This window comes from Onychomys torridus, chromosome 6 (assembly GCF_903995425.1).
Source record: "Onychomys torridus chromosome 6, mOncTor1.1, whole genome shotgun sequence".
Classification (NCBI taxonomy): domain Eukaryota; kingdom Metazoa; phylum Chordata; class Mammalia; order Rodentia; family Cricetidae; genus Onychomys; species Onychomys torridus.
In genome coordinates this window covers 36,562,176-36,589,354 of record NC_050448.1, presented here as the reverse complement: position 1 = coordinate 36,589,354, position 27,179 = coordinate 36,562,176, and the positions used below count along the sequence as shown (strand labels likewise).

The following is a 27,179-nucleotide window of genomic DNA, read 5'->3' as shown; positions in this document are numbered from 1 at the left end:
AAGTGTAGAGGACTCAGGCACTCAAATAAGCAACACAAAGTTGGCTACTATGGGAAGAGAAGTTTCTGGAGTCTGAACACCACCACCATCACCACACACACACACACACACATACACACACACACACACACACACACACACACACACACAAAGAACCAGAGGGAGAGAAGGAGGGAGGTAGGAAGGAGAAGGGGAGGAAGGAAGGGAAGGAGGAAGGGAGGAAAAGAGGGAGAAATATGTACACATATGTGGAGAGGTGTAAACAGACATTTCCTGTCAAGATCACCCAGTCCCCAATAACCAACTCAGAGGCTGAATATGAATTATAAATGCTTGGCTGATGGCTCAGGCTTATTACTAACTAGCTCTTTTTCTTTTTCTTTCTTTCTTTCTTTCTTTTTTTTTTTTTGGTTTTTCAAGACAGAGTTTCTCTGTAGCTTTGAAGCCTGTCCTGGAACTTGCTCTGTAGACCAGGCTGGCCTTGAACTCACAGAGATCCACCTGCCTCTGCCTCCTGAGTGCTGGGATTACAGGCATGCACCACCACCGCCCAGCTAAAGATTTATTTATTTATTATGTATATAGTATTCTGCCTGCATGTGTCCCAGCAGGACAGAAGAGGGTACTAGATCTCATTACAGGTGGTTGTGAGCCACCATGTGGTTGCTGGGAATTGAACTCAGGACCTCTGGAAGAACAGTCAGTGCTCTTAACCACTAAGCCATCTCTTCAGCCACTAACTAGCTCTTACATTTTAAGTTAACCCATATTCCTTATTTATGCTCTGCAACTTGGCAGTACCTTTATTAGCATGGCATGTTCATCTCCTGCTCCCTCTTTGTCTGGCTGGTGACTCTCTGACTCTGCCCTTCCTCTTCTCAGAATTCTTCTGTCTGGCCCTTGAGCTCAATCCCTTCCTGCCCAGCTATCAGCTTTTTACTAGCAAATGAGAGTAATACATATCCATAGTGTAGAAAAGGATTGTTCCACAGTAGAGAGGGATCTCTCTAGTGATAACTCCTCTCCTCATCTTCTAGCTCCTCCTTCTAAGACCTCTTATCTGAGATATGCTATTTCCCCTTATCTTGTAGAAACAGGATTTGAAGCATGTCCTAGATGAGAACTTGTCATCTATTTGTTTCAGTTCTTCATGTGTAAAATAATGAGACCAGATGTGATGATGACTATATAAACCCATTTTCTTCTAAGACAGGGAGTTGTTGAAAGCCTTACATAATTATTGGTCCTCTGATGCCCATTCCCATTTCCCTATCAAAGAACTCAAGGAGGTGAATTTGCTATAATAGGCAGGCATTGTCCTGAACACTGTCATCAGGCTATGCTGATGTTCATGTGCTTCAAGCAGGTGGAGCTCCTGGGAGCATTGATTTGGCCTGATTACACTTTATCCTGGTTGACAGGCTATCATCTAAGACAATGATGGCACAACATGATTGGTTCCAACATCATCTGAATGTTCAGGTTAAATAGTGTTTGGAAACATGTAATTATGGAGCATTTCCTGGCTAAATTTGATAATCAGCCACATTTAAGAACCAATGGTCTAAATTGAATTGAAGTGTGTGTGTATGTGTGTGTGTGTGTGTGTGTGTGTGTGTGTGTGTGTGTGTGTGTGTTAAACTCTCCTAGAAGATCCCAAGGACCTGTCTTCCTGGCCAAATGGGCCATATTCCTGCTGCCAACTGAATTTCAGGTCTCAGATATGATCACCTTCCTTACAGAATTTATTGCAATACTATAATAAGGGCAAAGATAACATGTGGCACTATGCTTCTTCAGTTCCTGACCTTTTGGGTGGCCAGCATACAATGGATGGTGTACTGGTTTGTTTTGTGTCAATTTGACACAAGCTAGAGTCATCAGAGGAAGGAGCCTCAGTTGAAGATGTCTTCATGATGTCCAGTTGTAAGGTATTTTCTCAATTAGTGATCAGTGGGGGAGGGTCCTGCCCATTGTGGAGGGTGATGTCCTTGGGCTGGTGGTCCTAGGGTCTATGAGAAAGCAGGTTACAAGTCAGGTGAAGCAAGCCAGTAAGCAGCACCCTTCCATGGTCTCTGCATCAGCTCCTGCCGTCAGGATCTTCCCGTTTGAGTTCCTGTCCTGACTTCCTTCAATAATGAACAGGCATATAGAAGTGTAAGCCAAATAAAGCTTTTTCTCCCCAACTTGCTTTTTGGTCATTGGTGTTTCATCACAGCAATGGAAACTCTAAGACAGATGGTGGGTATGAGAACTGAGTTTTGAGTGTGCCTAACCCACACAGACAGAAGCTTACCTGATTAGTGGGTGTGGAAGTGAGACTGGATGAACTCTGAGTTCCTTTGTGTTGTTCACAAGTTACATTGACAGTATTGCAAGCCTTGGTTTCATTCTTGATGACTTCAGGGTACCCCAGATGAATGTATTTAAATACTCTTTTTATAGATGGGGAAACTGAGACTTACAGATTCACTTTCAGGACCCTCTAAGCTGATGTGTTGTAGAGGTGAAATTAGAAGCCAAATGAATTTGATTTCACATTAGTGCCTGACTAATAAAACCACAATTAACCTATTATCACCACAGTACATGGAATTAGCATGACCTCCTCTTAAATTAATCTTGCCCAATAGGCTGAAAATTATTATCCAAATTAGCTTCTTAGGACTTTTTAACACTTGCTCAAACAACATAGTTGGCCAGGGATGGTGGGCTATGCTTGTAATGCCCACACTGAGAAGGTAGTTGTGGGAAGACCACAGTTTTTATAGCAGCTTAGATTATTATTTTGGCTTTTGAAAAGCCAAAAGATGCAGAGGTTGTGGAGGAGTGATGCTTACTGGCTTGATTCTCGTGTTGCTCAGCCTGCTTTCTTATAGAACCCAGGACCACCAGTCCAAGATGTCACCACCCACCATGGGCTGGGCCCTCCCTACCCCACTGATTACTAATTGAGAAAATGCCTTACAGCTGGACATCATAAAAAAAAAAAAAGACTCATTAATGCTGTGGATATCACTCTGTGTAAATAAAATGCTGTTTGGCCAGTGGCTAGGCAGGAAGTATAGGCGGTACAAGAGAGAAGAGGATTCTGGGAAGTAGAAGACTGGAGAAAGACACCGCCAGCCGCCGCCAGCCGCTGCCATTAAAAGCAACATGGAAAGACACTGGTAAGCCACAAGCCATGTGGCAAAGTATAGACTAACAGAAATGGGTTAATTTAAGATAGAAGTAGATAACAAGAAGCCTGCCACAGCCATACTGTTTGTAAGCAATATAAGTTTCTGTGTGCTTTCTTGGTTGGGTCTGAGCGACTGTGAGACTGGCGGGTAAGAGAGACTTGTCCTGACTGGGCCAGGCAGGAAAACTCTAACTACACATTAAAAAAAAGGTAAAACAACAAGCAAAAAAGCAGAGAAAGAATGCATTTATAAAAAGAAAAAGGACAAGCAGGTATGACTCATTCTCTCTAACATACACAATGTTTATTATTTTAACTCTGAATTTAATTTAATATACATGTGGAAACCCTGGCTAATGATGACAGGCTCATAAAACTAGTCACAAATAGCCCAGACAAATTAGCCCAAAAAGGCTGCACATAAAAATTATATATCATACAGCAATCATTCCCTGTCCACACATCCTGAAAAACTGGTTTTCACTTTAATGTTTTTCTCTTTGAGTTAGGCAAATCTTCCTAAAATATGAACATCTTTATATACAAAGAAGCACTGTGGTAGGACAGAGGACTTCATCTTGCTTACATTTCCTTTTTAGAGGAAATCATGAAAAATCTGCCTTGAACTTGTTCTGGAGTTCTAAAAGGGAACTAATTTGTCAAGTTACCCAATTATTTCTTTATTTGTTAAAAGAAAATAGTAATGCTCCTGGACAAGTCTGGGGCATGTCCTGGGGTGAGTCCTGGGGGTGTGTCTTCCCATGGGAAGTGCTGTAAAGTTGGAGCAGCTCTTCAGAACCAGTTAGACTGGTCCATCACCCTAGAGGGTAGGAAAAGAAAATTAATTAATTAAGATGCCTTTCCCCCCAACTGTCTCCCTGCTCTAATCCTCCCTAACTCTTCTTCCTCTTGATTTCTCTTGTCCATTAGTGGCTTTCCTACTGAATGCTTTCTACAGTTTGCTGACTTACGTTTCAGACTTTAATCTGTGGCTTGTTTTCAGTTATAAGCATGGAAGCTTCGTCTTCGTCTTCTTCTTTTTGTGTGTCATTGATGAGTAAACACAATTTTGATGAAAGAAGTACTTTGTTGGAAGCTGCAGTGAACCCAGAACCCAGGCACAGTGCTCCATTCATTAAGCCTATGCCTTCTTCCTGAGTTTAACATGGTGAGTAAACAATTACAAGCATCATGTGCTGAGTCTCATGAGTGCAAAAACCAATGTGTAGCTATTACCCTGCAGTAGGCACTGAGCTAGTAATGTTAGCCATGGAGCTGATGCTCCCATTTTATAAGTAAACAACTTAAGGCACGTGGTCACTAGTTGGCCACCCACCCAGTTCTCGCAGCTTGGATGTTAAGGAAGCTTCCCATCTATCACTTTATTTAAGGACCATGCCAGGCTCTGGAGGCTCTCAGCTTGAGTGAATGGAAGTTGACCTGCACATAATTGAGGCAACACGCAGCTGGGACAGCAGGATGCTGAGAAGTCAGTCAACTTGCTTAAGATGCTTGACTATTAGATGTGGAAGTGGGCTCTTTCTGAACCATGTTACAGCAGTAGGGATGACAGAGGGAGAGGCAAGCTTCCCACAAGAAAGGCTCCTTATGAGAGTGCAGGACTGCTCAGGTGTTTACTGAAATGCAGAGTGATGGTGTTTCACAGTCTACAAATCACTTTTTAAGAGCTCAGAAAGGGAGGGGGAACAAATATTGATAAATCATGGATACGGGAGAGAATATTCAGTGTGCATTCATTGTATGTCCCTTTAAATTTTCTGTAGATTTGTTTTCAAAATAAGAAAATTGGAGGGGGTTCTGAAAGAAGGAAAGAAGAGGGAAATTCTGGTGATTCACCCTCTAGTTAATCCCTTTTGCCCACAGGCTGAAAACCATGAATCTTTCCACTGTCTCTCTACTATCAATGATTTAGCCATTATATCACCAAAAATACAGTTTTGGCAAATTAAATGCTGTGAAAAGATTCAACACACTGGCATTTATGGGCAATGACTTTAAAGGGACAGATATCCTTAGACTTAGCAAACTATTATTAGCTATGAAGAAGCAATTCTAGTCTTAATAAATTTGGAAAGGAAGTTTACCATCCAGCTAAACTATGACTATCAGTTTAGCTGGCTTAGGAAGTACTTATTTATTTTGAATGAACTGTGAGATTTAAATGTTCAATATTCTTAAAGATTTATTTATTTTTATTTTGTATGTGTGGTTATTTCACCTGCATGCATTGTATGTGTACTACTTTTGTGCCAAATGCTGGAGAGGCCAGAGGAAGGCATCGGGTCCCTGGAACTGCACTTAACAGACAGTTGTGAGCTGCCCTTTGGATGTTGAGAATCAAACCTGGATCCTCTGGGAGAGCAGCCAGTATTCTTAACCACTATTCCATCTCTCCAGCCTCACATGCACAATATTCTTAATTGCTATCACAAAAATTCTTTGTTGGTTGATAACTGGTAATCAGGCTTTCCAATTGTTTAAAGATTTAAAAAAAGACCAGATATGGTGTCTTTAATCCCAGAGCTCAGTAGCATCTCTGTGAGTTTCAGGCCAACCTGGTCTACTTAGAGAATTTCAGAACACCCAAAATGAAATCTTGTCTCAAAAAATAAAATAAAATAAAATAAAACAAATAATCAGCACAAAAGAATTGTTATTTTACAGAAAAATATTAATAGTTGGTACAGTTTATTATATATTCATTTTACTGTGGGGAAATTTTATTTACTACATCATATGTATTTAAAATTTTTAATTATTATTAGTGTGTAAGTCTATGCTTATGTGCTACAATGTATATGTTGGGGTCTAAGGACAACTTTCAGGAGTCAGCCCTCATTTAAAATAATTCCTACTTCATGCTTTTCATTGTATTTTTCCTATTCAGTTATTATTTTATTTTTTAATTGCATATTATTTAATGTGTAAGTTTTACATTGTATTTTCAAATTACCCCCCCCCCCCCACGCACACATACAGGGTGCTGCTAATGGAGCCTTATGCATGCTAGGTAAATGTTTTAACACTGGACTGTATCCTTAGTCTAGTGTTTTCAATATTATTATAGTTTTGGGGAGAACATACTCTTTCCATATGTTAAATATAAATAATTTAAAAAGCATGGGAAGATATATAAGAAATTATGTAGCTTTATACAGTGAAGAACCTAGGAGAAACTGGGTGAGTAGAAGGAAAGGAAGTGAGAGAGACTTTCTAGGCCATTATATATTATTATGTGTGTGTCTTCACAAATATTTTCATATATTTATTGCTTACTTGAAATGTAAAAAAAAGTTACTGTTTTATTCACATCTCAATCTGTTTATAGTAAATGTGTGGATATATAATTGACTGATCTAATTTGGTTATGTGTTGAAATAATCAGGATGTTTTATTATCTATAGATTTTTTCTATTTTATTATTGATATTTTATGACGGAATTTGGAAAGTCATCTAGACTAATCTCCTTTCTTTCTCTTCTTGTATCAGAAATTGTCTAGGCTCTGCATTGATCCTTATCATTGGAAGAAGGGAGAATTCTAGGCCAGATGTGATATATTCTGCAAGGAACATGCCCATCTGGCAAATACTTTCTGGGGCCTTTCTATAAATGTTGTAGATATAGATATACATATGTAGCTATGTGGGAGCCTGGGAATTGTGGTCAGCTTCATTCTGGGTACATTGCTCACTACATGTGCAATAAGATGACACTGCTGTTTGTCTGAGCTGCGAGAGCCCTAGAGTGGCCGGGTTTTTCCCAGGCAGCCATACTCTCTACCCCTTCATCTCATGGTGATGGTGGCCTAACTTGGTCTCCTTTGCTCTGAGAAGAAACAATAGAATCCTGACTTACCCCACAACAGCCACAGCACTGGCAGTCTCCACAGATGGTTCCCAGGAGGCCATTGATCACCTGGATGGCACAGAGCACCATCTGGATCCCTCCGATGACCAGCAGAATGGAGAAGAGGGTCAGATTCCAGGGGACCACATCCTGAGGCTGTGTGCACTTGCTCCACAAGGCTTGGTCACTAAGATAATCACTGCAGGTAACAGGGACAGAGGCAGGAAGGAGTCAATTGTCAATGTGTGTGATTCCCTAGGCTAGAAAGTTGCCTTTATCATTTCTCTCATGCAGGACAAGCTTTGTGATGAAATACCCTATAATAGCTGTAAAAAGAACCCAAACATATCTCCCTGGGTACATCTTCCATGCAAGTTGCTGTCCTGGACACTTCACATCTCCACTTGTTGATTCCTCACATTTTTCTTCCATTCCACAAACAAGGATGCTGAGGCATGAACACTTCATGTGACTTGTCCCAGTCACAAATTACTAAGTGACAGAGTCATTTTTGTGAGCTGACCAAGAGGACAAATAAGCACACACACATTTATAAAGGAGCAGCAAATGAAGCTGCTCCAGGGCAGCAATGTATGCATGTTGATGGCCTTCGTCCTAGTTATCTTATTAGAGATCAATTCTATTGTCACAGATTCTCAAGTGGCCATCCAAAGCCATGTAAAATAGATCATGTCCCATGACTAAAAGGAAGCCTCTCAGCCAGGTGTGGTGTCTGACATCTGTAATCTCAGCATTTGGTAGGCTGAGGCAGGAGGAATGCTTTGAGTTTGAGGCAAAACCAACCAAACAAACACCCCTCACAAACCCAAAACGATGCAGCTCAGTTGATAGAGTACTTGCCTGGAGTGCACAGGCCCTGAGTTACATCCACAACACAGCACAAAACAGATGTGGAGGTGTACACCTATAATCCCAGCAGGAGGAGGTAGGGGCAGGTGTAGGCAGAAGTTTCTGTCCTGCAAGCTGCTCCCAAGTAAGCACACAGAGACTTAATACTAATTATAAATGCTTGGTCAATAGCTCAGGCCTGTTACTAGCTAACTCTTACATTTAAATTAACCCATATTTCTTATCTAAGTTCTGCTATGTGGCTGTTCACGGCTTGTTACCTCATTTTGTATGTGTCCTAATTTCTCTGTGTCTGCTCATGACTAATCTGACCCCACCCTTCTTCTTCCCCATGTTCTCTGTTTGGCTTTCCCCCTATTCTTATCCTGTCCAGCTATTGGCCAGTCAGTTTCTTTATTAAACCAATCACAGTGACACATATTCACATAGTATAAGGAAATATTCCACAGACAGGAGGATCAGACATTCAACTTCATCCTTGGTTACAGAGTGAGCTAAAATACACAAGATCCTGTCTCAAAATAACAAAAAACAACTAAACAAATGACAAAAATTAGGGTGCTGGAGAGACTGCTCAGTGGCTACTCTGGTTCACTGCCCCCCCTCCCCAGAGAGCCTCGTTCAATTCCTGACACCTACATAGGATCTTACAACCACGGAACTTTAGTTTCAGGGGATCTGAGGCCCTCCTTCAGCTTCCTCAGGCACCAGGCACACGGCACAGATGCACACACAGGGAAAATACCCATACACATAAAACAAAAACAAAATTTAAGAATAAATAGGGATTTAAAAGACAGCTCCACCATTAAGAGTTTGTACTGCTCTTGTAGAGGATCATAACCACCTATAAACTCTAGCTTCAGGGGATCTAATGCCTTCTGGCCTCTACAGGTGCCTGTACTCGTGCACAAACTTTCACAACACACACATATATAAAAATATAAATCTTAAAAAAAGGACTGATTTTAAGAAAAATCTAAATGTGACTCAAATATATTTTTGTTATCATACAGAAATTCCACACAGGAATTTTGTATATACTTTCGAATCAAGAGACACTGTAGCATTTTATGTTACCTGTACTGAGAGAGCTTGTTACAATCTAAAGGTGAGATATCTTGAGGGAGAAATGAAAAGTATGGTCCCCTGGAGACAGTAGGTAGGAGTTGTGAGGTCATGCTGACAATCATACATTGGTCCCTCCCTCCTCTACTCTCTCCCACTTCCAGGGCCTCAGTGGGAAAGACCTTATTACTTTTGGGTCTTTGAGATGACCTCTGCTTCTTAGGAACTCTTGGGTGCACTGTACTCCTCCTCCAAACATTTTGGAAATTCTTCAAAATGATAGAAGAAGCCCTGGGGCTGAGAGAACAGAGGAAGAAAGAGAAGGAATTCCTTTGCACTTTAAAAAAAAGGTGGTGCATAATTGGGAACAAAAACCAGGGTAGAAGACTACTGGGTCAAGGCAGAAGTAAAGAAAGAAATTAAAGACTTCCTAGAATTCAATGAAAGTGAATGCACAACATACCCAAACTTATGGGACACAATGAAAGCCATGCTAAGAGGAAATTTCATATCACTAAGTACTTAAATGAAGAAATTGGATAGATAAAATGAAGAGATATCATACTACCAACTTAACAGTCCACCTGAAAGCTCTAGAAACAAAAAGAAGCAAGCATACCCAAGAGGAGTAAACACCAGGAGATAATCAAATTGAGGGATGAAATCAATAAAATAGAAACAAAGAGAACAATAAAAAGAATCAATGAAACAAAGGGTTGGTTCTTTGAAAAAAATCAACAAAATAGACAAACCCTTATCCAAACTAACTGAAAGGCAGAGAGAGAATGTCCAATTTAATAAAATTAGAAAGCTAAAGAGGGACATAACAACAGGCATTGAGGAAACCCAAAGAATCATTAGGTCATATTTCAAAAAAAAAAAAAAAAAAGGAAAATCTAAGAGAAATTAATTATTTTCTTGATAGATATCACTTACCAAAGTTACATCAAGATCAGATAAACAATTTAAATAGACCTATAATGCCTAAGGAAATAGAAGCAGTCATTAAAATCTCCCAACCAAAAACAGCCCAGGGCCAGAGGGTTTTAGTGCAGAATTCTACCAGTCTTTTAAAGAAGACCTAATACCAATACTCCTCAAATTATTCCACAAAATAAAAACAGAAGAAACATTGCCAAATCCATTCTATGAGGCCATAGTCACTCTTAAACCTAAACCGCAAAAAGATTCAACAAAGAAAGAGAATTACAGACCAATTTCCCTTATGAACATTGATGTAAAAAATAAATACTAATAAAAAACTTGCAAACCAAATCCAAGAACACATCAAAAATGTCATCACCATTATCATGTAGGCTTCATCCCAGAGATGCAGGGATGGTTCAACATATGAAAATCAGTCAATGTAATCCACCATATAAACAAACTGAAAGAAAAAAGCCACATGATCATCTCATTAGATGCTAAAAGAGCCTTTGACAAAATCCATGATAAAGGTCTTGGAGAGATCAGGGATATAAGAGACATATTTAAACACAATAAAGGCAATTTACAGCAAGCCTATAGCCAACCACAAATTAAGTGGAAACTCAAAGCAATTACACTAAAATCAGAAACAAGACAAGGTTGTCTGCTATCTCCATATCTATTCAATATAGTACTTGAAGTTCTAGCTAGAACAATAAGACAACTAAAGGAGATCAAGGGGATATAAATTGGAAAGGAAGAATTCAAAGTTTCTCTATTTGCAGATGATATGATAATATATATAAGCAACCCCAAAAATTCTACCAGGGAACTCCTACATCTGATAAACACCTTTAGTCTATTGGCAGGAAACAAGATTAACTAAAAAAAAATCAGTAACCTTTATATATATAAATGATAAATGGGCTGAGAAAGAAATCAGAGAAACAACATCCTCCACAATAGCCACAAATAATACAAAATATCTTGATGTAACTCTAACCAAACAAGTAAAAACTTGTATGACAAAAACTTAAAGTCTTTGAAGAAATAAATTGGATAAGACATCAGAAAGTGGAAAGATCTCTCATGCTCATGGACTTGTAGGATTAATATAGTAAAAATGGCTATTTTATCAAAAGCAATCTACAGATTCAATACAATCCCTATCAAAATCCCAGCACAAGTATTTACAGACATTGAAAGAATAATACTCAACTTCATAGGAAAAAACAAAAACCCAGGATAGCTAAAACAATCCTGTCCAATAAAATGATTTCTAGAGGCATCTCCACCCCTGATTTCAAGGTGTCCTACAGAGCTACAGTAACAAAACCATCATGGTATTGGCATAAAAACAAAGAGGTGGACCAATGGGATCAAACTGAAGACCCAGACATAAATCCACACACCTATGGAACCTGCTTTTTGACAAAGCAGTCAAAATTATACAATGGAAAAAAGAAAGTATCTTCAACAAATAGTGCTGGTTTAACTGGATGTCAGCAAGTAGAAGAATGCAAATAGATCTCTATCTATCACCCTGCACAAAACTCAAATCCAAGTAGATCAAAGACCTCAACATAAAACTAGATACAGTGAACCTGATGGAAGAGAAAGTGGGAAATAACCTTGAACACACTGGCACAGGAGACAACTTCCTGAACAGACTATCAATAGCACAGGCACTAAGATGGACAATTAATAAATGGGACCTCAAGAAACAAAAAAGCTTCTGTAAGGCAAAGGACACTATCCATAAGACAAAACAGCAGTCCATAGAATGGGAAAAGATCTTTACCAACCTCACATCTGACAGAAGGCTGATGTCCAAAATATATAAAGAATTCAAGAAACTAGACATCAAAAAAACCCCAAATAATCCAATTAAAAATGAGATCTAAATAGAGAATTCTCAATAGAAGAATCTCAAATGGCCAAGAAACTCTTAAAGAAATGTTCAACATCCTTAGCCATCAGGGAAATGCAAATCAAAATGACTCTAAGACTTCATCTTACACCTGTCAGAATGGCTAAGATCAAAAACACAAGTGACAGCTCATGTTTGTGAGGATGTGGAGCAAGGGGAACACTCCTCCATTGCTGGTAAGAGTGCAAACTTGTACAGCCACTTTGGAAACCAATATGGCAGTTTCTCAGAAAATTGGGAATCGATTTACCTCAAGATCCAGCTATACCACTCTTGGACATAAATTTAAAGGATGCTCTATCATACCATAAGGACACTTGGTCAATGATGTTCATAGCAGCATTCTTCCTAATTGCCAGAAACTGGAAACAATCTAGATGTTTCTCAACCAAAGAATGGATAAAGAAAATCTGGTACATTTTTACAATGGAGTATTACTCAGGTATTAAAAGCAAGGACATTAGGAAATTTTCTGGCAAATGGATGGAACTAGAATCATCTTGAATGAGGCACCCTAGACCCAGAAAGACATTCACTTACATATTCACCCATAAGTGGCTATTAGCTGTAAAGTAAAGGATAACCATCTTACAATTCACAGACTCAGGAAAGCTAAGTAACATGGAGGGCTCAAGGTGGGACTCTTCATTCTCCCTGGGAAGGGGAAATGGAGTAGATTTCATGGGTGGACTGGGGAGGGGTGGAGATGGGAATGGGAGGGACCAGGCTGAGGAGGTGGAGGGGGAGAGTGCTGGAAGACATGACTGGAAAAGGGGGGCATTTTAGGGTGAGGCAGAAGCCTGATACAGCCACTTTGGAAACCAATATGGCAGTTTCTCAGAAAATTGGGAATCGATTTACCTCAAGACCCAGCTATACCACTCTTGGGCATAAATTTATGCCCAGGAATCTACAAGGGTGACCTCAGCTAAGATTCCTAACAATAGGGAATAGATAGCCTGAACTGGCCATGTCCTGTGACCAGGCAAGACTTTCAGAGGAGGGACTGGGACACCAACCCTGCCACATAACCTTCAACCTACAATTTGTTCTGCCTACAGAATGTGCTATGGTAAAGGTGGTACAGAAGTTGTGGGAGTGGTCAACCGATGACTGGTCTAACCTGAGACTCATGACAGGAGAGGGAGCCCACACCTGACCCTGCTTGGAGGGCTAGGACCCAGAGGTTAGATAGCCCAGACACCTAGGAGAGAACCAAACATGACTGGAAAAAAAATCAGTGTAATGATGCCTAATGATATTCTGCTATACTCATAGACTGGTGCCTAGTCCAATGGTCATCAGAGAGGCTTCATCCCCCAACTGATGTAAACAGATGCAGGGACGCACAGCCAAACATGAGGTGGATCTCAGGATATCTTGAGGAAGAGGGGAAGGAATGATTGTAGGAACCAGAGGGGTCAAGGACACCACAAGAAAACCCACAGAATCAACCAACCTGAGTTCACAGGGACTCAGGGAGACTGAACTGATAATCAGGGAGCCTGCATGGGACTGACCTAGGCACTCTGCATGTATGTTACAGTTGTGTAGCTTGATCTTCTTGTGGGTCTCCTAACAGTGGGCTGTCTCTGACTCTGTTACCTGCTTTGGGAACATATTCCTCACATTGAGTTGTCTTGTTCAGCCTTAATACGAAGGGAGGTGCCTAGTCTTACTGCAGCTTGGTATACCATGTTTGGTTGATATCCATGAGAGGCCTGCCATTTTTCTGAATAGAAATGCAGGAGGAATAGGGGAGCAGGGGGAGATGTGGGGGGAACCTGGGAGGAGAGGAGGGAGGAGAAACTGTTGTTGGGGATTAAAAAAAAAGGTTGTCTGTAACTGGAGACAAAACCCAGGGTTTAGCACATGCTAGGCACTGTCACTGAGCTATGTGCATCCCTGTTTTGGTCTTCATTTAGGAATGGGGCGTTGTTCATGCCTTCACCTTTGGTAAGTACACAGGCTGCAGTGGCTTGCTGTGCAGATTCGCACTTCTCTGTAAACTGGATTTAAATAACATTATAGGGCACATTGTAGGATTATTGAGAGGCTTATATATGCTAGTAAGATTAAGGCTTTTACAACAGCATACAGCATACAGCAAGCAACCAATAAACACTAATGTCGTCATTATTTTACTTAGTCTATGGGAAGAACTTCGGTGTTATTGTGGTTTCAGATGAAGCTAGGCTTAAAGCTAGACTTTCTGCTTACTAGGTGAATGCTCCTTACTAAATTAGCTACTTTTCCTTGGCATCAGTGTTGCTATCTGTGACATAATGAGAATTCAGATATAATACACCTCCTTCATAGCACTAGATTTCCTTTATGTCAAGCACTCATCTTTCTGTAGTTATTCCTCTCTTTACAGAATTTTTTTTTTTTTGTTTTGTTTGTTTATTTTGAGGCAGGGTCTCTTTCTATGTAGTCCTGGCAATCTTGGAACTGGTTTATAGACTAGGCTGGCCTTGAACTCATGGAGATCCTCCTCCTCTGCATTCTGAGTGCTGGTATTAAAAGGGGTGCCCTCACATCCAGCCTCGTCTTTACCATTCTTAAATGTAGTGACTACAAAGATTAAAACTGTCCAATATTTTGCAGGCATGCTTTGGAAAGAGCTTAAGATGCTAAGGTAGAATAGTCGGCCCATGGGGGCTAGGTTTGTGGAATGCCTGCCTCTCACCACATCCTCAGACTTTGGTCTCTCCACAAGCTCTCAGGTTTAGAGAGATTCAGTGAGCAGGTACAGTTTGAATGCTGTGTAACTTCTGGTTGAGAGGGTCCTGGATTTTCCATGGACCTGGAAACTCACCATGTGTCCACACCTGTGAGGCAAAGGCAGCTGAGAAAGGAGATGGGGACCCCCTGTGAGACCAAGGCAGTGCCACCTCTTCAGGAGAAGCTCAGACTTCTCCTCCTGTACTCAGTCAGGGAGTTGATTCAGGAGTTGATGCAATGAGGAGCAGGAGTGGGTTGGCACTGCTGTACCAGGCTTCCCTTTCCCTAGGCCCTGCACCCATGTGCTGTCACTGTCTACCCATTTACTCATCTTCTTAGGACCATACACCCCCAAGGGAAGAGTACACATCTCCATGAAAATTTGTTCCCACACTCAGCACAGGGAGCGTTCAGTGTGTGAGCAGCTGTCATTGAGCCAGTCTTGACTGGCACTGGGGGTCCAGATCTTTCCTGTCACGAGCAGGTGTTGCCTGACATGCATTGCCCACATGGAGGTAACCTTCGGTAAGTACTCACTGAGAGAATGAACATACCGATTCTGGAGATTAGGAAGTTGAAGCTAATAAATGGAAGTGTGTGGATTTGATTTAGGTCTGCAAAATTCCTAAGCTTTTACCATTACATAAAGCTATATTTGAGAAGTTATAGAAATATGGTTATTTATGAAACTCACAGGAATTGCAGAAGCAATTTATGCCTTTATGCTGCTATAATCTCACTGGAGCCTATGGGGTAGACTCGGTTGTCACCTTGGTTTCACAGAAGACATGAGAGATATGTGGCAATAATCTGGATTATGATGAAGTAGTCTTAATTGAGAGTCCAGGAAGACTAATTGTATTTGGTTCTGGATCCAGCCACCATGTGGAGGTCTGTGTCTTATACTCAACTCTTGCATACAGCAGAAGAGGAGCAGTAAAAGTGTCCTGTGTGGGTACCTCTCCCCTGCAACTGAACATTGCATCCAATGCTCTTCCCCCTGCATCCTCCTCAGTGGCTAAGGCCAAAGCTTTAGGGTGGCCCAGGGTCTCAGAAAGGAAGAGTTGGGTGAAAGAAAGTTCTACTCAAAGGAACATAGAGCAGAAGTGTTCCCTAGCAGTTCTCGTTCTCCTAGGATACTTTGCTAGTTCTTGAGAAACTGTGAATTTTACGTTCCAAGCTGGGATCTCAGAGGCCACCTTGGGAACACTTGCCACTTCTCCTCACGCCTAATCCTGGGTAATTTCTTCTTGTACAGTGAACAGAGATGGGAGAATTCCAAAATCTTGTCCCTTCCAATAAGGTTGGCTCTATGCTGTTTTCATTGTGAAACTGTCACCTGACCCTGTTGAGAGATGACGTGTCGCTGTGAGAATCAGATAGAGTGACATCAGATGAGAGCATGCAGGAGAGTAACCCTCCAGAAGCAGCTGTGAGGGGAATGATGTAGAACAGGCTTCCTCCGAAGCATGGGTACACAACACTCTGAAACATGGTTTCCTGCTTTTATTTCAGTCGACATTTCTGGTGCTATCTACAGGGGCAATGGTCACTCTTCTGATCTTGTAGCTGATTCCATCCATCCAAGCAGGGCATGAGTTTACCCATCAGAACTTCTGGGCTACTGTATTGCTTTGGAGTGGTGCTTTGCCCTATTATGTTTCCTTCTCTGCCCTTTGTTCTTGACACAGCCTTTAGGCTGATTGACATTAAGTGCATGGAGCGCAACGTTCACACAGCAGAACACAACAGGAAGCTAGGGTTGACACTGCAAGGCAGTGTTGATGAAAGTAATAGCAGAAGGGTCCTTCAGAAAGACATAACCCACTGCTTTCCTGACACCTACTAGGGGACAGACTGAGCTACTGATGAAACACCTCAAGAGAAGGCTCAGTGTGCTGGTATCTGAATTCTATGTTCCTCAATCCAACCCTATGGTGATGGTGTCTCAATAGTTCACTACAAGGTATGAGGGTTTTCCATGGGCGCCGGGGTGGGGGGACGTCTTGGAGTTACTGCAGATGATGTGCAGATGACATATCTGTGCTTGTTTAGTTGTGAGAATAGTATTGGGGTACTTGCTGCAGGTAAACACACCAAGACCATCAGGTCAGAGCCAGTGCCTCTCACCTCCCCAGTCTGAAGACAATTCTTGAAGTTACTAAGGATCTTATTGTAAATGAACAAACAGTAGTTTAAGTTAAGACAGCCATCCCTCTGCATGTTCAGATACCACATATGTAAAGTTGATCATAAATAACTGATAAAATTGCATCCATAATGAACATGTCATTGTTATCCAAGCAAAATGGTGTATCAGCTGTTTGCATAGCATTTACATTGTATCAAATATTATAAACAATATGCAAATATTGTTACAAGTCTATGCAAGGTACTTGTGCATCAATAACTACAGATGTCCAGAAGTCTCCAAAGATGCTGAAGGACAGCTGTTTATTGGTATACTACATAGTTATTTTTAATGGACCCATTCTCTATGTGTTAGAAGACCCACCAGTCATACTTCTTGACCCCCAAGGATGTTCAGCCACTATGCAAAATAGAGGGTCTGAGATAATGAACAAATGAGAAGCAGTCCAAGCTTCTCAGAGGACCGAGTGTAGTTTTCTAGCAGAACATCTGCCACAACAGAAATGTTCTATATTTTTGCTATTCAGCACAGCTGCTACAAGCCACAAGCACCTAGTGAGTACTTGAAATATGGCTTGTGTAATTGTGGCATTTAATTCAATATTGTAGAATTCATATTCTGCTGAGACTGTCACCATGGTATTCTATGTGGCAGGAAGATTCTGCTTATGCTACTGAAGACTAGGAATCTAGATGTTCTACACTCTGGTCCCAGGCACACCCTTTGAAGACAAAAATATTAAATACAAACTGCTAGTGTTTGGTTGTGAGTTGCGACACAACAAATTTTCTCTGAAAGCTAAGGTGGACTTTCCAGTTATTTCTCTTGTGTTTGTCAAAAGACAATCAGAGGTGAGGACTATACAAGTTCTCTTAAACTTAGAGTCAGCTTTGCTTCAAGGGGCAACATGTTGAGAGTACATAGCGAAGGGGCCATGACATCATGTTCATTGTACAGGGGAGGCTTACCCACTGTGGAAGGGGTATCCCCATGTGCTATTGCTCATGAGGCATTTAGGACCCCTGTTGATGGAGACAGCTGAGACGATAAATGAGTATCCAGCACCCAAGAATCCAATAACAGCAAACAGTGTGGAGGTGAACATCTGAAAGGGAGAAGAGACACCAAAGTTCTTAGACTGTGCAGAGATTGCTTCTGCTTGGTTACACTGCTCAGCAAACCTGCCCAGCCTGATAGTAAACGTGATGACCATAGGGGTAGGAGTCATTTGTGATTACAGGTGGACTTACAGCTCTCTCAGATGAAACTTTGTGTCATGTTCCCTTTATTATTCCACTCCCATCTTTTCACTTATTGGTTGATTGAGGAATGCAACAATGTCTGTACCTCCAAATCAATACATATATATATCATATATATAAGATATATCACACATATCACATTATATATAATATAATATATCACATATATAGCATATTAATATCTATGATGAGAATAAAATCTACAGGACCAATATGTAAGGCCAAGCTGTTACAGAAGAAAAACATCTTGGGATTAGTAGCAAAGTTAAAATTCTTCTGGTCAAATGTCCTATGTGGCACACAGATCTTGCTTATGCTGCTGAAGACTAGGAGTCTAGAGGGTCTCCACTCTGGTCCTAGGTATACTCCTTGAGGACAAAAAGATGCAATACCATCATCCTTCTATATGATGGTGGCCCTTAAAATATCTGAAGGTCACTTCGACAGTGCTTCACCTGCTGACAGTTTTCTCTTCTATGTTAAACAACCTCAACAATTCCAGTTCAACATATTTTTACATGAAAGAGATTAATTAGTAGTATAGATAGGGTAAGACAGTTTTGCAGTAATAATATCAAAATTGAATTTTGGAATGCAAATGACAGAAGCAATCCTGGAGGTCATTCAGGCTGACTCCTGTTTAAGGATAAAATATTTAGGATTAGAGATATGTAGAACTTCTTCAGTCTCCATTCTTTTTTTTCACTTTTTAAAATTTATTTTTCTATTATCAGCTTGATACAGTAAAAGTTCTTATCTTAATTGTGAAATGTTTCATTGAGGCTTGCCCAGTAATTGAGTAAAACCAAAACTTATTATATGCCACATTCTAAATAGTAATGTCTCCATTCTAAACACTAATAAGAAATAGCATGGGTGTAGTGGGTCACACCTTTAATCTCAGCACTCAGAGGAAGAGGCAGGCAGAACTTTGTGAGTTCAAGACCAGCCAGCTCTATGTTGTAAGTTGCAGGATATCCAGAGCTATACAGTGAGGCCCACTTTCAAAATAAAGGGAAGTATGTGTGTCCAAACTGACATGAAAGAGATTTTAATCTGTTAATGGTATATAGTGTATATAGTAACAAAACCACTAACATCAAAGAAACATGTTTAAAAATAAGGGACTGGGATAAACATTCCAGCTTAAAAGATGTCAAATTTGTTTTCTACTCCATACTGTGTATATAAATGTGTTAACTGTGTGTATAAGTGCGTGTTTGTGCATTAATGTTGGTAGGTGGTTTTTGTCGGAAGCTTTGTTCTGGTTGTTTCCTTTTGGGAAAATACGAGACACTTCTGTACTCGGTTTTCCTTTTTTCTTGAGGTTTGTATGTTCTTACTGAATCTGTGAGTTTGGTTCTGTGAACCCCTATGAGATCCTGTTGGGTGCATGGGAGCTTACTTAACCGGCTTCTTGTCTGCCTTTGTGGCTTCTCCATGCCACCTCCAACAAAATCGCTGCTCTGTCACACACACAGCTAGGTTATTTAACTCCAGGAATGGAGAGAATGTTCAGCATGATGAGTGAAATCTTAAATTCAGAGCAGTTTTTTTCTTATACTGCCTTATCTTCTTTTACACAAAGACGTAGAATAGTCTGGGAAAACTTGCTGATGACATGTGCTTGATTGCATTCTTCTCGATATAGACTAGATTCTCTCCCAGAAAAAAAAAAAAAAAAGATTCTATGTTAAAAGGCCCCTCACATCTTCAGACTAGTTGAGAGTCTTCAGAAGCCATAATTTCTTCTACAAAGATGGCTAAGTATTTTTAGAGTTATATTTTCATAACTTTGAAGACCTCAAATACCACTTGGTGCAATCATTCCAACTCTACCTAATAAAAATGGCTTGACTTGATGAGAGCCTTCTGTGCAGATGTGTAGAATGTTTATCCTTTCAAACACCTGTGACATGGCTATTATCTATACTTCCCCCACAACAAACTGAGATAGATAAAAATCAAGACAATAAATATTAAAGTAGTGGAGCTGCTTGCTTCTAAAGTCTAGTCTTAATTTTTTTCAACAAGGTCTCATGCTAACATTTCATGCATTAGCTGTTTTAATATTTTTGAACCCTTTAATGTAATGAATTTCCTTTAAAATCCAGTGAATGTTATTTTACATATTTTTGAAAACTGGGCACAAGATGCATACCTATAATTCATGATCCTGGAGGTAGAGGCAGGAGGATCAGAAATTCAAGGTCATACTTGGCTATATGTCAAGTTTTAACCAGCCTGGGATATATAAGAGTCTGTCTAGAAAAAAAAAAAGGTAAAGGTTATTTTGAGAGGGTGTTCATATATAATTTTCACCTAGACTGTAAGAGGATAGTGGTAAAAAGTGAGTACAGAGGTAAACACATCCCCATTTAGGCAAATAAGAAGTCAGATTAACAAAACCATCAACAAGGGGATGGTGTTCCCTTTTATCAAAGCATAACCATTTGAACTTCTCCTAGACCGCCTCTATCCATAATATTAATTTCATATATAAAGTGAATGTCCTGGCTTAAAGAAAATAGCAGAAGATATTAACTTTAGCCTTGTATTTGTTTAATTTTACATATTTAGTATGTTATCTTTTTTGTATCAGTTCTTGGGAATACAGTCATATTTTGCATAGATCAGGCACTCCCCTCTTCCTCAGTAGATATATGTGGCCGCCATGTTGAAAAAACTTCATCTAGGTCATTTGACATTTTTGGCAGTAAAATGTTTTAAAATTCATAGATCTGGTACTCATTGACTTCATGGCAATGCTTCCTCTCAAGAATGAAGGAAATGTGACACAGAGAGAAATGTAGTCACTCTTAAGTGAATAGATTAGGCTTTATTTTGCTATATAGTGTGACTGAAGAAAGAATGGGGCATTGGGTTACACTTTTATAGCAGAGTGGTTTGTTCTATTTTTGAGTTCCAGTTTGAAATATTCCACCTTAAAAATAAATTAAACAAACACTCCAATTTTTCATAATCTTCTAGAGCAGATGAATCACATCATGTTGCTTGCTTTAATTCATATCACATAAAAAGTCCTAAAAAGTTGTCAAGTTCACTAGTGGGGTACATTATCTTTTGTATTGTTTTTATATAAGATCTCACTATGTAGACAAGGCTGGCCTAGAACTCACAGAGATCTACCTGTATCTACTTCTCTATGCTGGGATAAAAGGCTAGTGCCACCACATCCAGCCAGATATGATCTGTCTTAAAACCAGCATCGGTTAAGTCCCATTTATCATAGGTTTTATGTTAAAAACTTCTTTTATTAAATGGAAATTTACTGAGATCAAATTAAATATGTTAGGGTAGCCACTCCCAAACTGATAATATTTAAAGTAAATAGGCAAAAGACTGGGGACAGCTTTTGAAGTGGCGCCTCTTGAGAGCAGCACTGTCTGCCAGAATGGGAACATCTGCCCTACCTTCTGCCCTGCAGTATGCTTCATCTCCCTGAAAGGAATAAATAGAAAAGAGGGACACAGATGTGTCATAGTCACAGGTATGAATTACAGGTAACAGGAGCTGGCTCTAGGTCCTGGCTTCTCCCACATGACCTTGAGAAGTTAATCATTCTGCCTCATTCCCTCTCCTATAAAATGAGGTTCAATAATAATAATTAATGAGTAAGAGAACCTGTTCAGTAGTGACTAGTGACCCCTCTAGAAGAACCAGATATTTCTCAGGGTTAAGGTGAGAGTGAGCTATTAAATAATACCCAGCACTGATAAGACACCATGGATCTTTTGTGCTTATTCTCAGGAAAATTTCTGTGATGCTATAATACACTCAATACATGAATATTAGTATATGATAAATTATTATTTTTATGCTGTAATATTGTATTGCTGTGCCCTCTCCTTCCTTTCTACAAATACAAAATTCAAAAGTCTAGGGAGAAAAACAGAAGTAAATGGATTTCCTCTTAGATGGTTGTTTCAGAAATACATTCTGCAGTCAAATGTTCTACCACTGAGCTATCCCCCAACAGATACATTCTGCAGCCAAATGCTCTACTGCTGAGCTACATCCACAAACACATTCTGTTCACACTGCTAAACGTGCATGTACACATTGTATGCTGTAAAAGCTTTTTTTGAAACAGAAGATAAGAAAGTCCTGTAATTAGATACCTTCTAACTCATGTCCACTTTATGACCTCCCTATCCCTGTCCTGGGTTTCTTTATGCATAAAATGAGGACTTTATTGTGTAACTCAAAGGGCTTTTGTGAGGATTAAGCCTGAGAAAGTATAAAAATTCCCTCTCACCCCTCCTGGTATTCTTTACTTTATTAGCCCAGCAACTATTTCCCCTGAGTTTATATATATATATCTTTGACACCAAACACTCACCCAGGGTTTTGCTTCCTTTTTGTTACACTACTTTTTCTCTGATTCAGGTAATGTCTTTCTGAAAGTTAACAAGTGTCATTTCATGATCCAGTTTGCAATGGCATTTTACTTTTCTGTTTTGTTAAATTTTTGATATGCATTTTAATACTGAGTGTCATTCCTAGCCGAAGAAGATCACTTTTTGAAGAGTAGAGAACAGTGAAAAATGTAGATCCACACTTTAACTTCTTACTTTATGATAACACATCCTTTAAAAGCATTGTGTTTCTTGAGTTTCCTCCAATCGGCTGTTGGAAGATAAAGAGCTAGATATCCAGGATCTGTCTGTAGGGGGCAGTAGTGAGCTGAGCATAGGAAGACACACTGAATTGCTCACAGATTGCCTGATGATGAGACCAAGATTTTCCTTCAAAAAGTCAACCACATTGCCCTGCCTGGGTGTGGACATCTGGATTTATTACCTGATAATGTTAAGAATGCTGAAATGTCTGCCTTGCCCCCAGATATCTCCTTTATCAATCTACTTTTCATCCCATCATTAAAGACACTCAACTTTGAGTCAAGTCCAAAGTTTCTAGATGGCCCTTTACTAAAGTGAACAAGTTGATAAAATTAATGAGTTGTCCCACTGGGCCCTGAGAGATCAACATTTTTCAAACATTGAAGAGAGTACAGGGAGCAGTGACCACACAGACAAGCAGTTAGAAGTTGCTGAGACTCTTAGGCATGGGAAGATGAGGGTGTGACAGAGAGACAGAGAGAGAGAGAGACAGAGAGAGAGAGAGAGAGAGAGAGAGAGAGAGAGAGAGAGAGAGAGAGAGAGAGATAGACAGACAGACAGACAGACAGAGAGGAGAAGGAGGGAAAGTGAGGGAGGGAGACAAAGAGAGACAGAAAGACAGACACACAGAGAGAGACAGAGAGGGAGGGAGGGAAGGAGGAAGACAGAGACAGAGAGGGACAGAGAGAGAGAGGGACAGAGAGGGACAGAGAGAGAGAGAGAGAGAGAGAGAGAGAGAGAGAGAGAGAGAGAGAGAGACTGCCTAACTCATTTTCTCAGATTTCACAATGCAATTATGAATTAGGTAATTTCAAGGATGTTTACAGGTGATAAATTCACTTTATCTCCATAGCCACCTACCTTCCAATTCTTGCTTTTTTTACTGAAGGACAAGAATGGTGTAAGTTCAGTGAATATTTGGGGAATGTTCTAGAAAAACATATCAGTGCCAGTGGAGGTGGGGAGACTGCTGCTCTGGCTTCTGCTGTGTTTGCTCATAGATCTTTCTACTGGCAGGGCCTCTCAGAGCTCCACAGACAATGGGGGCAGTATTTATTTGTAAGGAAATGCCTTACATATTTACAAAAATAATTCACATGGTTACCACCTTAGTATTTAAATGATGGTGCAGGTGTGTGTGTGTGTGTGTGTGTGTGTGTGTGTGTGTGTGTGTGCCTCACTTGGTGTCCCAGAGCCTCTGAACAGAAGAGTTCAGCTACAAAGCATGGGACTTGGACTATAAACATGGTCTTGGAGGGGGACAGGGACACTGCCAGGTTCCAGCAAGCAACCAGTATGGCACCCTAGAGCTGTGTCGGCACAGGCCATACAACATATGTTAGACTATGGTTGTGCTGTGAGGCCAGCGATACTAGGTTAATTTTTTTTTTTTTGTCATTTGAAAAGAAGTAAGACATACAGATGCATTTTGTGCTCTCATCATTGATTAAAGAACAAACCCATCCAAACTAAGAAACTGGGGTGCTGCCGGGTGGTAGTGATGCATGCCTTTAATCCCAGCACTCAGGAGGCAGAGGTGGATGGATCTCTGTGAGTTTGAGGCCAGCCTGGTCTCCAAAGTGAGTTCTAGGAAAGGCGCAAAGCTACATAGAGAAACCCTGGGATGCTGACTATCCAGCCATGGTGCCCTGGTCTCCAGTAGCTGAGGCTTAAAGCCTTGGTTTCCAGTCTGCACAGCTGGCAGGTAGGGTGCGGCCATCCTCAACCCTCTCCAAGGGCAGATCCCAATTGGAGGCCTTACGAGCTCTGGTAGATGATATATAATGACCAGACCAAATGTTTCAGAACAAGTTTGCTCAACTTGTACTGGGAACAACATGAATTTCTTGCTGTACTCTTTAGTTCATTTATATCCAATGAAATAAAAGTTTTGTATATAATACGTTGAACACAGTTTCAATTCTCACTGTAGTTCTAGAGAAACCTAGAAACACAGAAGCAAGCCTGCGCACCTCTCAGCCTGCATGCCTGTTGTTTTTAGCAGTCAGACATTATCTAGTTCTGCCCAGCATCAGAAACGCAAAGACAGACTTCTAAGATATAGTTTTTCTTTATTTTCATTCAAATTCCTTAATTGCTATTTGTTTCAAACCTTCATCTCCAACTTATCTTTCAAAGTTGACAAATTATAAATGGTCCAATAGAAAAATGAATTATATAGCACTTCTTTTATAGTTAATTATATGAAAATATTATCAAGTATATACAACATTCGACATAATTATACCAAATGAATTGTCGCCATTTCTTACACTCTTCGTAAATGATGATTTTAAATGCTGAAATGACAATTTTCAGTACTTATGATGATTTTTAGAAGTGATATTCTGTGAATGATATGATGGCATACAAAAAACTTCAGTGTATTGTACACGGAGCACAACGGTCTTTTGTGTGTGCCCGGTAAGTACTTTCTTTTTTGAATAAATGGACAGATGATGGCGAGAAAGAAATGTCAAGATGGTTCTGTTTCAGAACGGGCTTTCAAGAATTTAAAGTGGGCTTAGGTGTCTCCTTGATGGGAATTTGAATCCTAGAAACCCGGAACATCCTTTCCTCTTCATCAAACCCAGGGGCTACCTTCATCATATTTTTTTCCTCATCATATCCCCCAAATGTTTAATAGTTTTTAAGCCAAGTGTTTTATTCACTTATGTCACTATTTTGAAAGAAAAACTGAAATTGTTAGCAAACATGAACATAGCATTATTAAATGTTAGTCACCCAATGTTGCCTGTGTTCCTGGAACCTTGGATTGTTCTTCCTTTCTTAGAAGGGATGTTTGATGATTTAGAAACAGAAAAGACTTATCCCCATCAAAATAAGAGTTTCTTTCCTTTACAGAATGAAAACAACTGGAAGATAAGTGAAAGAAAACATTCCTTGTTGTTTGGACACACATATCTATGTACCAGGATTTAGCCCATATCTAGGGAATTCTGATCCTGTCCAACCTGCTTATCTTACAGTTGATGACTTGCCCAGTTGCAGAAATGGGACCTGCCCTGCTTGCCAGTGTTCCTTCTGCTCCCCCCGGGAACATCTATGCCTTCCTAGTCTCCAGCTGACCAACTAAAAGATGGATGGCCACATGAAGCAGGAGAGGAAGCTGAAATCCCCGGGCAGATTCTGGGTGGCAGTGCAAAATGCTGGGCCTCCAGAAATAGTGCCCTTGGCTGTGATAAAGAAGGGAGCTTAGCGAGCGATTAGGAAAGGGAGATAGCATCTTTTATCCTGCTCCTTTAATGATGAGGCAATTCAGAGCCAGAAGAAAGATATTTGTTAAGTTCTTGTGGCTTCTTAGTGGCAAAGGGAAGCCTGTGGCCCCACCTCTGCCTTTTTTATGTGGCATCACCCTAGTTCTAAAGCTCTGACATTGCTGGGTACTTGTAAAACACGGTGTCTCTATACCTCTGAGTAGGAAGGTTGTGAAATTCAATATGTTTACTCTTATTATTCTGTACCAGTGAGAATCAGAGCTTAATCCTGTACCCGATGTCCCTGGAGTCTTGGTTGGGGCTGGTCACTTGTTTGTCACACCCGTGCCCCAGGGCAGTTCTGGCCACTGACCCCACGACAACTCACCGCAAATCGCTTCCCGCAGCCCTCGTTGCCACAGCATCCACAGCAGTCATTGTTTTTCAGGCCCAGGAACACCAGCGCAGGGAAGATCATCTGTCAGCAAGAGAAGTGCTCAGAGTGTCTGGGGTTGAAGGGAAGCCCCAACTTTTTCTGGCCAGTGAATACCTCAGATTTCAGCAGCTTACGGAGGCAGGCCAGACCTAACAGCTCTCATGGCTCTTGGGTAGATAGGTAGTTTTGAGTATGGGAGTTCCATTTGGCCTGACTGACCAACTCGTGTAAGGAGATTTTAAGAGCGGGCATCTCAAGTTTTCATTTAAAGGGTGGGTTAGGGCAAGGAAAAGTGTCTTGGTGTCATACTACAACCTGGAGCTCCCACCCATATTGGAAACAAGGGGTAAAGTGAGGTCTTGAATGGGAGCTAAGCAACGTCTCCTGCACCTCGGCATTCTAACTCCGTCCATTTGTAGAAAGCACTGTGTTTTCTTTATAATTCTTATCGGCACTATTTTATTGGAGTAAAGCAAGTGGTTGTTAGCTTGATATTGGGCTCAAATGTCCTATGATGATTCCAGCCCAAGCTTGGGGATGAACCACTTTAATAAACCAAGGTGTCCTCAGCCACTAATAGGAAAGGGAAGTATATTAAGGCACTACTTTTCAGTATGTAAAGGTTGTTAGCTGCGGAATGGCATCCCAGGTACTAAGAACTGAATGGAAAAGGGTGGGAGCAGGGGGATTCTCTTCTATGGGAAGATTAAAGTTTCTCTACTCACCAAAACTCCACTTCCCAGGATTCCTCCGAAGTACCAGACCTCTTCGGAAAGGTGGTTGTTGTCATCAATCACCTTTCCTCCGGGGAAGAACAGCAGGATATTCGCCAGGAGGCCAAACACAGCCAGGGGAATGAGGGTGCCCCCCAGGCACTTGGCACAGCCCCCAGTACACAT

At 40.6% G+C, this 27,179-nt stretch overlaps 1 protein-coding gene across 1 annotated transcript; it reads right to left on the bottom strand.

Annotated features, from left to right (window-relative positions):
• Positions 1-3,983: 3,983 nt before the first annotated feature.
• On the bottom strand, positions 3,984-27,179 carry Tm4sf4 (transmembrane 4 L six family member 4). Its single transcript, XM_036189484.1, has 5 exons — positions 27,006-27,179; positions 26,233-26,322; positions 17,690-17,826; positions 7,060-7,249; positions 3,984-4,001 (listed from the first exon to the last, which is right to left on the bottom strand). Exons 1-5 carry the CDS (start codon positions 27,177-27,179, stop codon positions 3,984-3,986), a joined length of 609 nt encoding a protein of 202 aa, XP_036045377.1.